The 15,996-nt window shown below is 36.8% G+C and overlaps 1 protein-coding gene across 3 annotated transcripts in view; it reads right to left on the bottom strand.

Moving 5' to 3' along the window:
* The window catches only part of LOC136031999 (short coiled-coil protein B-like), a 90,775-nt gene that overhangs the window by 43,384 nt on the left and 31,395 nt on the right, over positions 1–15,996 (bottom strand). For all 3 annotated transcript variants that reach the window (XM_065712064.1, XM_065712065.1, XM_065712066.1), the window contains exon 3: positions 7,548–7,631. In XM_065712064.1, the coding sequence (XP_065568136.1) occupies positions 7,548–7,631 (84 nt within the window). The remainder of the gene's footprint in view (positions 1–7,547; positions 7,632–15,996) is intronic.

Below are 15,996 nucleotides of genomic sequence, written 5' to 3'. Positions count from 1 at the left end.
ATAAAAACCAAGCCAATCAAGCAGCCAATATTATGCAAAACTGAATCGATCATGATTATTGACATCTATCACCATTATAAAGTAGCAAATTCGGGAGCTATTATTACAGGCTTGTCGGTCGAATAACATTCAATAACTAATTATCTGTTGTATGTTTTATGTCATAAATCAAGCAACAACACGGAAAAGGTCATTTTATAACATTCAAAAGAGTTAAAAGATGCAGTGACTGAGATGCCAGACCAAAGGGTGGTGTAAAATCTACGCAATATGACAATAACTTCTTAACAATATAATTACGCTTAGAAAATATTGTCTTCTAGACAGAGGCGCCATTTGGACCAAATCTTGGGGTGGGCATAAACTCCATCTTGCCCCCCCCCCGATTCACTTCGTGTCGCGTAATCATCTTGGAAATGGGCATTTGACAAAACTCGAGAATTTTATTATGTATCTTACCTGCTTTCAAAGTTTACAATAATTATTAAAAAAATATAAAAAAAAATTATTTGGCAGTTAAAGAAAATGTCACTCCCTTGGGCTCTCGTGACGAGTGAATTTTCTTCAATTGGACGATTATTATACAACGAACGAAAATGTTAAACTGACTATACTAGCAGAATTGAGAAGATGAAGCAAAATCTATGCTGCAACAAACTTAAAGCTGACTTTTCGCTACAAGACCATAATGCGGTAAATCCGGATAACACACCAGCCCTAGTTGTTGGTGACGACTGTTCTTATGCAGAAATCAACTGATGAAGAAAACAATCTAGTGAAAAAAAAACGACTTTTGTTTGCAAAGCTATATTAATGAACAAAATTGAACAGCAGTTTATTCTCAGACCACTAAAATTAATATCATACAAAATATACAAAAAATTTTTTCCACCAAAACAAATGATACGACGCCTATACAATTTTCAATGAGTTCTGCAGTTGGGAGTTCTGCAGAATGTGTACGGTAGGCCAAGATGATCGAAAAACTGTATATATTGCCTAGACACGCTAATCACCAGTCTATACATCTGATATTCTACTATCAGCTACAAAAGTAGCATTTTCAATTTCAATGTGATTGAAATAATGAAAAAGTTCAAATTTGTACGGCAGAGATATAAAGACATCCATTATCCTACAATGCTGGCACTCTCCACGTGAGCCAATACGAAATTTTAATGTATTCCACTTCCACTAACAGAATGAAGAATTCCAGTAGATGCAAAAGCCAACGGGGCTGTTGATCGTATGAGGGACAAGAAGCTTGACATTGTTTCCACTAGCCCTCAAATCCTCAACTACAAGCCCAACGGAATCTATAACCTGCTGTTTTTGGACATAAAGTTCTGCTGAAGTGACACTGACTCATAAATTCGGTGGCCGCGTTTACCATCCCCCCCCCCAGAAAATACCCCAACACTCGCGGAGTATATAGGAAAATAGAAAATGATGGAGTCTAATATAAAAAAAGACGTTTAAAAATTTCTATGAGAAAGACTAACATAGGCAGCGCAATAGCGCATCCTAAGTGAAGAACGATGTTGCCACAAAGTATTATTTATTAATTATTATTTTAACCAGGACACTTCTTATAGAATGAGTTGTTGTAAAAACATCAAAAAGGGCTCATTCGATCGGAAATTGAGAGGACTAGTGCCCATTGTATAGTTGAAAGTGATTGGAGGGCAAATAGCCCCACCCCTCCCACACCCATCATTTCCCCAAATATTTCGGATCAAAATTTTGAGGGAGCCATTTTGATCAGCGTAGTTGAAAAGCACGGAAATTATATCTTTGAGGATTGCAACCCCACTCCACAGTACTCGGGGCAAGGGTTGAAAGTTATGCTCTGGGGGCAAATAAGTTTTTTTTTATAGAAAACGTCGTCGTATAAACTTTGGAGGGAGCTCATTGGATTGGTAATCTGAAGTTCTAGTGCCCTTTTTAAGAGTCGAAATGATCGGGTGGCAGCTATCCCCCCTCCCCTACAAACAAACACATCATGTTTTCTCGAAGTGTATCTAATGGACATTTCGAGGTAGCCATTTTATTGAAAACGGTCCAAATATCACATAACACGGCTTTTGGGGTTGAAACAAACCCTAAGAGCCTGGGGGAAAAAAGTTTTAAGTTATTCCCCGAGGGCATTTAAGGTTTTTATGGAAGGGATGGATGTTTAACTTTAAGGAGGCTTATTTAGTTGAAAATTGGAAGTTCTAGTTCCCAAGGAATAAACATCAGAATCTGTATATAAAACTGACAATCAACGGTTTTTTTTTCTATTTTAGTAAACTGCAAATTACGTTCTGATCTAGAGAAGACATGGGGGTTTCAGCCCTACTCCTTTTAATTTTTGCTTTTTTTTTAGTTAGACTAGGTTATGTATTGTAATTCCCGTTCGTTTTGGATTTGATTTACTTATTAATGGTGATTTGTTGTAATTTTGAACTTGGTAGATAAGAAAAACTAACTCGTAGAATTTGACAATGCTTTCGTCTGTAAAAACCTAAACAATAAAAATTCGTTTGTTCCCAAAGCCAACTATGCTTTCAAAGAAGATAAGCCTTCTTAAACTTTTTGGTGCCATATGTTATTTGCTTAATTTTGATGACTTCTCGCCTACCTACTGTTTCTTCTTCTTTTTTTTTTTTTTAAGTTCATATGGAAGTCTTTTCAACAAAAATGGATTTGCGATTTTTTCCTAAGTTTTTAAGATACTTATGATGCGTAAATTCCTTGGTTTCCCTTTCCTTAGTATTTCACAACGAAACTAAAAAAAAGACAACTCGAATAAAATTCTCAAATCGGAAAACCCAGTTTTCTACGGGGGGGGGGGATCATTTCCGGGAGGTATTTTCCGGGGAGAGGGATAAACGCCTAGAAATCATAGATTTAATGGATCACCCTACTAGTTTCCGTAAAATGAAAGAGAATGGAGCGATTGTTGGATTTTATGTCCACCTTGACATTTTGCATCACCTATATGGATATGTTGTTTCTAGTATACCAAAAAAGGATGGACCTTCACTGTAGCTCTTCTAGCGGCTGAATCAATTGCCTCTATAAAACTAAAGAATAAAGCGGTCAGATGATTGTGACAATTTTCAGTATTTTATCTTAGAGTGTTAATCTGGTGGACGCACCACCTGTCCTTTTCAAAACTATACTGCTCTTCTCTCAAAACTTTATTTACAGCATCTCTTAGTCTAAGAAGTATCTCCATTCTAAGTAATTTGCTCCCTGCAGGAACCAACTTAATATCCCAACAATTAACTATCTCACTATTATCATCTTCCTTATAAAGGGGTTCTGTCAAAGTTTTCCTAACATCACCAGGTACTCTTCCCTTTCAAAAATCATGTTCATAATCTTCAGTAATTTAGCTCAAACTTTGCAACCACCGTATTTCAAGAAGTCACTTACAAAGCTATCAGCATCTGAGGCCTTATTTTTTAAATCCTTTTAGTACTGTCACTAACTCTTTGCAAAATAGATCTTCCTTCACTTCCAAACTGTCAAAATAAACTGCCCATCTCTCTTTAATACTTTTCTTATCACTAATCGTGGCCCTTTCCTATCTTTGACTGGTAGTTGTGAGAAGAACCTTCCTTTGAGAAGTAAACCTGATAGCATAAGTCTTGTTGATTGAAATTCAGAAACCAGAAGGTAAACACAAGCTGTCGATTAGAATTAAATCTTGTTGACTGAGTCTTTACAATAAATTGAAATTCCTCAAAGACTTTCATATTACTAAATCCTCAGCTTAAAGCCCAAATAGTGAGCGTGACATTTTGGACTTGGTTGCATAAAGATTGAAAAGAGGAGGACTCAAGATTACTCCCTGAGGGAAATTCCTAGTAACAGGAGTAACCTTACCGTTTACGTCTTTACCTGAAAAAAGAAGCTTCTTTCAGTTAGAAATGCATTCATGAAAACAGCAAAAGCTTTGAGAATATCCAAGCTTAATAGGAGCCTTAAACAGTCTATCAAGGAACGGATTACCACAGGAGGATGACAAATCAAACAGAATAGCCACAATCGACATGTCACTTTTAAGCAAAATGCTTACCTTAGTTTAAGGCGGATAATGTGGTAAATGGAATTAACAGCTATTTTTTAGTTTGTTACTTCTTTTGGAAGGATGTTATTAATCTCAACAAACCATCCAATTCTGGAAAAGATAATTCTTTCGACAAATTCACAGAGCGAAGGTAAAACCGAAGTAAGTCGGCAAAAGCTAGGATTAATAGAAGACAGAAGTTTTCGGGAGAAGAAAGGCGACGGAGATCACGTGGTCCGTCCACAGAACATTGAAAGAGTCAAGGAGCTAGGACTGTCAGGAGTTCCCAAATACACTTGTCATACAAATGTAAATACAATTACAGCCCTCATGTAGACTTAGTAGTAAGCTATTTACGCAAAGCAATTAATCCTGAATAAAAGGCTTAACGGATTCACTATCATAGAAAGAAGAATGAGGCACGAAATGGCAAGAGGATTCTGTGAGAACCAGGATACATTTTTTTTTTTTTTTATAAACGTCAGCAAAAAAAAAAAATGCTTCCTTAGCGTCAGTCACAGGTGGAAAGTGAATCAAGAGGCAATCATATTTGCGATGGTCAATTTGCTGATGGTCAGAAGCTTGGGCATACCACATGAATCTTGTATAAATCTTAGAAGTCATGTTATCTGACAACACATGGGGAACTTCTTCAATGAACATTGTCAATGTATGATGGTGAACCCAGTTCTAAGTCAACGGTTGATTATGGGAAACAATATTGAATTACATCTGAATGTTGAATGGGACATGGCATCCAAAGATATGGATGAAACTTTCCTTACACTTCCCTGCTGTGTGGCTAGTGGAGTCATGCTCCCAAAAGAGAGCTATGCGTATTGAAATTATCGAAGATAAAAGAGTTGTTTTCCAGAAAGTTCAGACAACGGTAGCGTTTCCCCTTTTGGTTAATAAAAGAACTTCATGAATTCATTATTTCCGTTAGTGACGCAAATTCCTTCCAAAATAGTTAATCTCCCCCTATACGGATGTATAGACAGGGGAAAATTTAGAGATTAGGCTGTTTAAAAGAATTTCCAGCTCCCTTTCCTTTCCTGTTGGTTGATCAAAGCATTTAAATCGTAGATCAAAAACCGTTGTTTAAAATCACAACCCTGTTGTTGTTTTTTTTTTACCAGCCATTATGTAGTATTTTAATCTTGTCATGGTATACATTTCATGAGTTTCTGTAAGTTTAGTGTCAAATTGTCTTTTTAAGTCAAACCAAAGTTTAAACTTTATTTTTTTTAAGAATAAAAAAAGAAACAAATTTGAGTTTCCATTATTAATATATTGCTTTTCATTTTCCCCCTTTTTCTGTTTGTGTTCTAGTATATCTGGTGTTTGGTTTCTAGTATATGGTTTTTGACTTAAAGTATCAAAATAAAGAACCAAATTTGAGCTCCCATTGTTATTACATCTCCTCTCGTTTTCCTCGTTTTTTAAGTACGTTTTCTATTTTGTACAATATAGAGCTCATATGAGCCTGTAATTCAGCCAGTATTTTAAAAGGTCTCTTTCAAAAAGAGCCAAGAGCTCATATGGCACTTTTGACGAGGCTGGAAGAGCTAAGAGCTCATATGGCATGAGCTCTAGCAAAATTTTAAGAATCAATAGATTGATTTAAGAGGAAAAATCAGAGGCTTAATGCCGGTCGGGATTTAAAATAAGAGCTCTGAGACACGAGGTCCTTCTAAATATCAAAATTCATTAAGATCCGATCACCCACTCGTAAGTTAAAAATACCTAATTTTTTCTAGTTTTTCCTCTTCCTTCAGCCCCCCCCCCAGATGGTCTAATCAGGGAAAACGACTTTATCAAGTCAATTTGTGCAGGTCCCTGACACGTCCTTCCAATTTTCATCGTCCTAGCACGTCCAGAAGTACACAACTCGCCAAAGCACTGGACCCCCTCCTAACTCCCCCAAAGAGAGCGGATCCAGTCCGGTTACGTCAATAACGTATCTACGACATTTGCTTATTCTACCCACCAAGTTTCATCCCGATCTCTTCACTCTAAGCGTTTTCCAAGATTTCCGGTCCCCCCCTCCAATTCCCCCCAATGTCACCAGATCTGGTCGGGATTTAAAATAATAGCTCTGAGACATGAGTTCATTCTAAATATCAAATTTCATTAAGATCCGGTCACCCGTTCTTAAATTAAAAATACATCAATTTTTCTAATTTTTCGGAATTAACACAGCCCACCCTCAACTCCCCCAAAGAGACCCGTTCCATTCCAACTATGGCAATGACGTATCTAAAACTTGTGATTATTCTTCCCATCAAGTTTTTTTCCGATCTCTCCACTCTGAGCGTTTTCCAATATTGCTGTATCCCCCCCAACCCCGTATGTCCCCGGATCCAATTCAAATTGAAATCTTTCTATATATCAAGTATCATTAAGATCCGATCACCCATTCGTAAGATAAAGATACCTCAATTTTCATGTTTTCCAAGATTTCCGGTTTCCCCCTCCAACTCCCTCAATCTCACCAGATCTGGTCAGGGTTTAGAATAAGAGCTCTGAAGCACAAGATTCAACTAAATGTCAAATTTCATTAAGATCTGAGCACTCGTTCGTAAGTTACAAATACCTCACTTTTTCTAGTTTTTCCGAATTGCCCGACCCAGTGACACTAGAATTTCCGGTTCCCCCGCTGCAACTCCCCCAATGACACTGGATCCGGTCGGGACTTAAAATAAGAGATCTGAATTACGAGGTCCTTCTAAATATGAAATTTCATTAAGATCCGATGACTCCTTTGTAAGTTAAAAATACCTCATTTTTTTCTAATTTTTCAGAATTAACCCTCCCCCCAACTCCCCCAAAGAGAGCGGATCCATTCCAGTTATGTCAATCATGTATCTAGGATTTGTGCTTAAATTTCCCACCAATTTTCATCCCGATCCCTCGATTTAGGTTTCCCCCTCCAACTCCCCCGAATGACACTGGAAACAGTTGGGATTTAAAATAAGAGCTCTGAGACACGATATCCAAATATCTAATTTCACTAAGATCCGATCACCCATTCGTAAGTTAAAAATACCTCATTTTTTCTAATATTTCTGAATTAACTGTCCCCCATTCCCCCCCCCCCCCCGATGGTCGAATCGGAAAAACGACTATTTCTAAACTAATCTGGTCTGGTCCCTGATACGCCTGCCAAATTTCATCGTCCTAGCTTATCTGGAAGTGCCTTAACTGGCACCAATGACCGACAGACCAACAGAATTTGCGATTGCTATATGTCACTTGGTTAATATGGTCACTTGTTTAATATATATATATATATATATATCATGCATGACTCACGGATATACCCATGAAAAGGGCCTCTGTTTTCGGCCCCTTCCCAGAATACTAAATTTTTACTTAATTCAGTCAATAATATGAAAGAGAAAATCAAATAAAAGGAAAAACTTGGTTTGTACGTATCGAAGACTTGAATAAGTAAATAATGTTAAAAACAAGTTATTAAGCTTACCATCCAAAGTATTTTGTAACTCCATGACTTGAGCAATGAGCCTTGCTTTTTCTTCTAAATCTACTTCAGGCACAGGTTCGCCATCTACAACGAAATGAAAATTAAAGAACCAAAAAGTAAACTTATATATGACGCTTGGATATTAAGTCTTTGCATTTATCAGACAATGTTCCGATTGGATAAAATTAATACAACTGATCTTGTTTATAAATATTTATCCAAGAAAACAAAGAGCGAATCGAAACTGTCAAGGAAAGTGAGCTACTGCATTCAAAGAGTCATATTAAGTGTATCAGGTCTTAATATATTGCGTGCATTTGAAGGAGTGTAACTACTTCATAAAAAAATATGAAAGAACTTTTTTGTAAAAAAAAAAAAAAAAAAAAAAAAAAAAAAAAAAAAAAAAAAAAATCTTTGGCAAATTTAACTCAAAGACTCGCTGACGAAGAAAGACAAAACGAAGCCACATTCAACAGCTGCATCTTGTTGTTTTTAATTATCATTTTTTTTTGTTCTTGAATCTAAATACTGGTCTAAAGAAAACATCGGAATCACCTCTAGTTTTAGACTAGACCATACAATATTTCCATTCATCAATACCATACAACGCGGTCAATAAAGGCGAAAGAAAATGACACACAAGCTAGCAGTTATCTACTCAGAATCATAGGTAGATTATATTTAAAAGAAAAATTAAGGAAAGATCAACACATTTCCGATGTGTGGAGAGTTCAAGAATAAAAAAAAAAAAAAAAAAAAAAAAAAAAAAAAAAAAAAAAAAAAAAAAAAAACGATTTTCAACCCTAGAAATCAAGGTTTTTCTGCATCTCTATGTACTTCACTTTAAAAAACGTCTGAAGTGTCCCGGGATGGATACTGAGAGACAAGATATTTCTCAGTGTTTTTGTTTTTTTGGCAATTCCGCTTTAGATTTCGATCAAATAAAAAAACAAGTTATTTTAACTGAAAGTAAGGAGCGCCATTAAAACTTATAGCGGAAAGGCAAATTGTTTTGATGTGTCTATTATTAGATAAATTGCATTCTTTAGTTTCGGTTACTATTGGACCGAGTCAATCCTTACTTAAGAGTTTCATTACCATCAACTATTTGATATAAGTTTGATAGAATATATACATATACAAGAACTTTTCAGGTTTTTAAGCGTTTTTGTTTGTGAATTGTTATGAAGTGGCCAACAAATTTCACAAAGTAATAGTCTTGAAGGGTCAGTGTAAGAATAATAACCTACATATTAGCCAAGAGAGGAGGAATAAGAATTGAAATAGAAAATCAGGAAGACCATGTGTTTTCATAGGATTCGCATCAGAATGATAGTTAATTGCTTCTTCTTTATAAAAAAAACATTCTATCCAAAAAATTATGATATCATACACTTGCTCTTAAAAAGAAGAAGAAATGAAATGCCAAATTGATCATATTTGTTAGTGCTAAAGAATGACTTATTAACTGAATTAATAAGTTTTTTGATGATATAACATTTTACATAGTTTATAAAGTTCAACTTGAGGCAATCCACTAGTGTTGCCTTAATAAAAAGACACGTGTCTTCATTGTATCTGTGTTTCCCGACATCTTCATATGGAAGCCGTGGTTATAGAAACTTGAGTGGGGGATTATTTTATCGGAAATTGAAAATTCTGTGTTCTATTTAAGGGCCAAAAGTGATGAGAGGGTAACTAGTCCCCTACCATACTCTTGCCTCCTCCCATTCATATCCGAATTATTAGATGGGCATTTTGTACAGAAATGCCAAGAGGGTAATTCTCACAGAATCGACACCACTCCTGTATCCCCAGGGACAATTGTCCAAAATTACATAAATTACCAACTGTTGGAAAATAAGTCTTAGCAGAAAAGGTGGGCACATACGGTCTCCTAAGGGTATACTATGTACACGTACCTAAATTATTGAAAAGACCCTACGTCCATCCCAATTTTCAAAATACGTTCTCGGCAATGTATCACCAATAGCTTGGAACAATTCAATTTATGCTTTCAGGGAGTGTTGGGGAGAGGCACGCGGACCTCCAATTTTGACTTGAGGATGAAACAGAGTAAATCAAAAGACACAATTATTCAAATGCCTAAAGGGGCACATCTGAAGTATCTCGGCAATGGCTTGGGGGATCAAATTGAGGCTTACAGTGAGTTTTTTTTATGGAAGGGAGGGGCAGATGGACCTCAAATTTTGGATTCGGGGGAGGGAATGGAGTTACATCGAAGATGATTAAATGCTTTCAGCTTTCCAAAATAGCACATATACAATGTCTCGGAGACAGCTTGGGGGATGGTGCTATAGCTTTCAGGCAGTATTGGGGAAAGCAAGGGGGCAAGGCAAACATAAACTTTTGTGTTGGGCTTGGAGAACCTTGACTTGGGTAATGAGGCAGCGGGGAGGGGGATATTTTGTCTCAGATCAGCCAGTAAGTTTGGGGACTATAACCCCTGTGAGACTTGGAATGTACTCAAGGTGAAGTGGCTATGCAAATAGAAAAAAACACTGTGTATCCAGCTAATCAAAATATTGCATCTACAATGTCTCATGAACGGTTATGTGATAGAATTCTAACTATCAGGATATGTCGGTGGTCGAGTAGACCTCAATGTTGAACTCGGGACATCAACTTTTGCATTGGGAGATGACAAGGCTTATAATATTTTTTTTTCCGACCAACCTAAAAGTTTTTGCACTATAAGCCCAATGAGATCCTGAATAAAAAGTGATGTGAAAAGAGCGATGTGAATAGAAAAATGCCAAAAAGGGGCCTACTATTTTTTTCTCAAACGATAGAACCTTAGATCGGTGCATCTCTGGGCCAAAGACAACTGATAAAGGGCCAAAAACCTTTTTTCCGATCAGCCAGGACTCAAAATATTCTTTCGACCCAGACCAAAAGGACAAGAGCACTTGACTTTGAATGTTCTTGATAATTACAGACAAAAAGACAAAAAGATTCAGGACACCCAATAAAGATACGCCAATCATCGGGTAGTATATAAACACAAAACAAGTTACAGCTTGACTGTGTCGATATGTGACACCAGGAATTGGATCAACATATTTTGTTCTCTCCAACTAGCTTAAGGCAAATGACAGGGACAAATCAATCTCAATGAAGACAAAAGACATGAGACAAAAAACTTGTGTACTAATAGGTGAGGCATTTATCTATTCATGACACCCTAAAATAGGCCAAACAAAGCTTTTTTCTAATCAGCTTGAAACTGACGGCTGACCCCCCTCCTCCTGCGAGGAAAAATATCCAATCCCCAAGAGCCCCCGTCCCTCTCCGCAGATAATCATCCCTTGGAAATTCCCCACACATGTAAAACTGAGGAGCTAAAGGGAAATAAATGACAAATAAAAAGAATGAGGAAAAGACAAGACTTTGGAATATTCTACCTATATTCCAAAATATAGGTAAAATAAATGGCATAGAATGTCATATAGTGTTTATTTTATATTTTTATTTCTTTGTGTTTCTTTTCTTCGGGGGGTTGAGTTATCATAGCGGGATAAGATAAAGGTTAAAGAAAATAATTTGGAAATATAAAATTAGTGACAACTGTAGAAGTGTTAACCTACGTTAGAAGTGCACCGAGATACAGGATGGGATTAAGAAGTAAGAGGAGTTACTTCCTCTAGATTTTGTCTAGAACCGACATCTATAGTACATGATGCCAGTACACCAATTGTGATCAAGAATCAAGAACGCGTCCACTAGGTGTAAATCAGAAGGTTTTTCCGTCTAAAGTAACATTAAGGGTTTGTTTTTGTTGTTGTTTTTTAATATAATTCCAATAACATGTAGTCAAACCCCAAGTCAGAACCAACAAAATTCAAGATGGACAGAACTCTCTTTTCTAAATAAGCAAACAAATTGTCTGTTTTAACCCTCATTGACATCACAGCCACATTATTTGCCATCGTTCTATTACAGAGATTCCAAACGGGAAGAAATAGGCAAACACGGGAAAACCATTCCAGATTCCAGTCCAATAGAAGATCTCGGATCAGATTTTCTCCCTTCATTTGATAAATGCACAATGCAAAAAGGTAAAAATCTTCCACTCATCATTTTTCAAAGATTATGTTGCTGCCTTTGATTCAGTTGAACTGCGAACTTTGTAGAGGATTCTCCTTTAAGATAGCATGCTGCAGGAATTTGTTAACATCCTGGAAGCTTATAACCAAGGACTTGAATCCTGAGTCAGAATCTATGGCGAAGAGTTGTCATGACTTGATATAGAATAGGGTGCCAAACAAGGCCGTGTACTCTCTCTGGTCTTTTTAATTATTTTATTGATTGGATCATTGAGCATGCTCTCTGGAGATTTGAAAGAATAGTAGTTGGTTGAAACGTCACCTTGATAGACCTTGACTGAGCCGAAGTTCTTGATCTAAACATTACAAGAAACAGACTATTTATGGTCTTCTACTTAAAGAGGTTGACAGCCTTGTCTAGCTGCAATCTGAGGTGGATTTGAAAGGATGATGCGATCAAGACGTCAACAGAAAAATATCTAAGGCTCAAGCAGTCTTTGCTAAATTCCGCGAGCATCTATGAGTTTCTCAAAAGATTAGTGTAAGAGAATGAGCATTTGATAGCTGACAGAGAGGACATTTTTTCTTTATGGAGCTGAATCCTTGTCCATTAAAACAGCTCAGAGGCACGCTCCAGAGGTCTTTGACCACTGTTACCTGCGTTTGATCTAATGCAACTGGATGTCAGATCAAACAATAGAATCCAGAACAAATGTTACAATGTTGACAGAATCTTAGGCATCATCAAGCTCTGCTGGCTTTCATACACTTTACATAGCCCTGAAAGATACCTCATTAAACAAATACTGCTTGCCAAGCCCCTACCAACATGGTGTGTGTTAAAAATTTGCTGGACGCTAGTTAGACAAGATCTGGAGCCAGCTGGAAGTTGCTGCAAATTTGACCGCAGATGGGACAAATACTGGCTTTTATTTGCCAAAGAATTGGCACAAGACTGACTATCAAGGGAAACCACCATTCAGAGGCTTTGTTCAGATGTTGGGTAAGGCAGAAACACCTGGCCCTACTGCAAGTACAAATGAAGTACCAAATACCATTATTGCATGAATGCCATAAGTATTTCCCCAATAGTGAGAGGGCGGAGTGCTGCCATAAGCTCTGTTTTACAAAGACCTAATGGAAATATGTCTCACTTTCGAATTGTTATACAGTTTTAATGATTTTTTTTGTGGGGGGAGGGAGTTACTCACCCCTACCCCCTACTGGCGCCCACATATTATTGTATTTTAGTGATCCTGCAACTAGAACAATGCAACTAAAAAATTAGACTTTCACAGTCTTAAAAAACTGATATCAGTTCTTTCAATATTCCATTAATTCATGATCATATCAAGCCCCAAATACATGCCAAGTAATGAAAAGATACCCATAAATCTAGATTTTGATGGATCAAAAATCTTTTGATGGTCATCTAAATCAAACATATAAGCCAAATAGAATGAAGTCAAAGTTAGCATACATGGAGATTAATCTCGTATAAATTTCGTGAAAAAATAGAGCGATAAAATAATATTACATACAGTACAGTAAACTTACAATCAGACTTACCAAATTGTGAACAGAGTATAATGGCTGGGGAATGCTGGTTACCACTTTTATTCTGATTAACACAAAAAATACGATTCCTGCGTTTAACAAACAAAATCTACTAAAGAGACTAGGTATATTTACTAATACTCATATGTTCACTGCTGAAATTCTGGAAGCTAAAATTACAGTTTAGCAGAATAATGAAAAGATGTTTGAAGAATAAACTTGTAGAGTACAGCCAAAAATGTTTTATCAGAAAAATAAAGGGCTGATTTAATACTAATTCATTCAGATAAACAATTAGAGCTCTAATAGCAAAACTCAAGGAATTGCCAGGAAATATAAGGAAATCTACTACTACTACTACTACTAATAACTCACTGCAGCACCAAGCCGTCTGAGGCAAACACGCTCCTCCTCCAACCTAATCTATTTAAAGCCTCCCTCTTTACATCCTCCCAGGAAGTTCCCATTTCCTTTAAATCTTTATTTATGACATCCTCCCAACCCAGACAAGGACGACCTGCTTTCCGTGTAGCCCCAGACGGTTGGCCAAAAAGGACAACCTTCGGTAATCTGTCATCCTTCATCCGTAGAACGTGGCCTAGCCATCTCAACCTTTCTTTCATTATAGCCCCAGAAAGCGGGATTGAACCACACTTTTCGTACAACCTACTGTTTGAAATACGGTCAGTCAGCCGGGTACCCAGAACAAACCGTAGGCAATTTCTCTGGAAAACATCTAGTAAATTTTCATCTGCTTTTCGTAGTGCCCATGCTTCAGAGCAATATTTGACCACTGTCATCACTGTAGCTTCCAATATTCTAATCTCGGTTTGTAGACTTATCTTTCTATTCTTCCAAACTTTTTTTTAACTGTGAAAAACACCCTGAGCTTTAGCTATTCTACTTTTAACATCTTCACTGCTCCCACCATCTTTACTAATAATACTAACAAGGTAACTGAAGCTCCCAACCTGATCAATCTTTTTGTTACCTAATGTCACCTGTTCATCTTCACTTATTCCTAGCCTTGGTGACTTAGTCTTCTTAACATTAATTTTCAAGCCTATTTTAGCACCCTGAACTCGTAAAACCTCTAAAAATTCATTCATTTTGCTCACACTTTCATCCAATATGCTTAAATCATCAGCATAATCTAAGTCCAGGAGCGTTCTTCCTCCCCATTTGATTCCATGGTCTCCAATTGCCTTTCCTGTGCTCCTTAAGACATCCATCAAAATGATCCATATAAAGGGGGATAGAACACAACCCTGCTTAACTCCTGTTTTAATACAAAACCAGTTGCTAACCTCATTTCCTACCTTAACCTCAGCAGTATTTTTCTCGTACATAGCGCAAATCACTTTAATATATTTTTCTGGTATACCATATAACGATAAGACCTTTGTTAACGCTGTTCTATCAACAGAATGGAAAGCTTGCTCATAATCGATAAAACTAAGGACCAAAGGTGTTTGACAACGAAGGGACTTCTCAATTATTAACCTAAGAGTGAAAACATGGTCGACACATCCTCTACCTTTTCTAAAACCGCATTGTTCTTCCCTTAAAACTTTGTCTACAGCATGTCTCAGTCTAAAAAGTATCATATTACTCAGTAATTTGCTACCTACAGAGACCAGACTAATGCCTCCATAATTACGACACTCACTCTTGTCACCTTTCTTATACAGTGGTTTAATTAAGGTTTTCCTAAAATCATTGGGTACTTCCCCTTTTTCAAAAATCATGTTCATAATCTTCAGTAGCTTATTCCTAACCTCAGAGCCACCATATTTAAGAAACTCATTAATCATACTATCAGCACCTGGGGCCTTATTATTTTTAATCCTTTTAGTACTGTCGCTAATTCTTCCTCACTAAACAAATCTTCCTTCACATCCAAGGTATCACAAACTTTTTCATTTTCATCTATATCTTTTCCTGCAACTGTATCACGGTTTAGCACATTCTCAAAATGTTCCACCCATCTTTCTTTAACTTTTTCCTTATCACTAATTGTGGCCCCATTTCTATCTTTAACTGGGACTATTCCGGATTGGCTACTCCCTTTCAATTTATTAAAATGCCAGTATAATATTTTACTATTATGCCGTCTAGCCGCATCTTCCAGATCCTCAGCAATTTTATCCATCGCCTCCACTTCACATCTCCTTAGTTCATATTTTAATGCTTTCTCCATTTTCTTTACATTCCTTTTGTTTTCATACGACCTATCACTCAGATAATTCTTATACAAACCCCATCTACTCTCTATTAAACCTAAAGCTTTTTCACTAATATTCCTAGTTGCAGTCTTAGCACTCTTACCTAGGACATCATCAGCAACTTCACAAATTGTTTTTCTGAAATTATTCCATCCATCTTCCACATTGTCAAATTTTAAACCCTCAAGTTTAGTACTCAACTGTTCCTGGAATTTTTTTCTCAAATTTTCATCCTGAAGTCTACCTACATCATAACTTTCCGGGAGGGAGTTACCCTTCCGAAATTTCAGCTTTAAATTAACCTTAGACACTACTAGATGGTGATCTTTACTTTTAACATCAATAACGGCACTCCTATACACCCTAGTATCTTGTATTGATCCTGCTAGTCTTCTGTTTACAATAACATAATCAATAAGGTTTGCTGTCTTACCATCACGTGAATACCATGTCAACTTATGGGCTATTTTGTGACCAAACACTGTATTGGTTATAACTAGGTTGTTATACCTACAAAATTGCAAAAGCCTATAGCCATTACTGTTTTCTTTTCCAACACCAAATTTACCTAGGCTAGGATACCATCTATCCCTATTTCTA

The sequence above is a fragment of the Artemia franciscana genome, chromosome 10, assembly GCF_032884065.1.
Source record: "Artemia franciscana chromosome 10, ASM3288406v1, whole genome shotgun sequence".
In the NCBI taxonomy this organism is placed as follows: Eukaryota; Metazoa; Arthropoda; class Branchiopoda; order Anostraca; family Artemiidae; genus Artemia; species Artemia franciscana.
The sequence above is the reverse complement of the archived record's forward strand: the minus strand, read 5'-3'. Positions and strand labels throughout refer to the sequence as shown.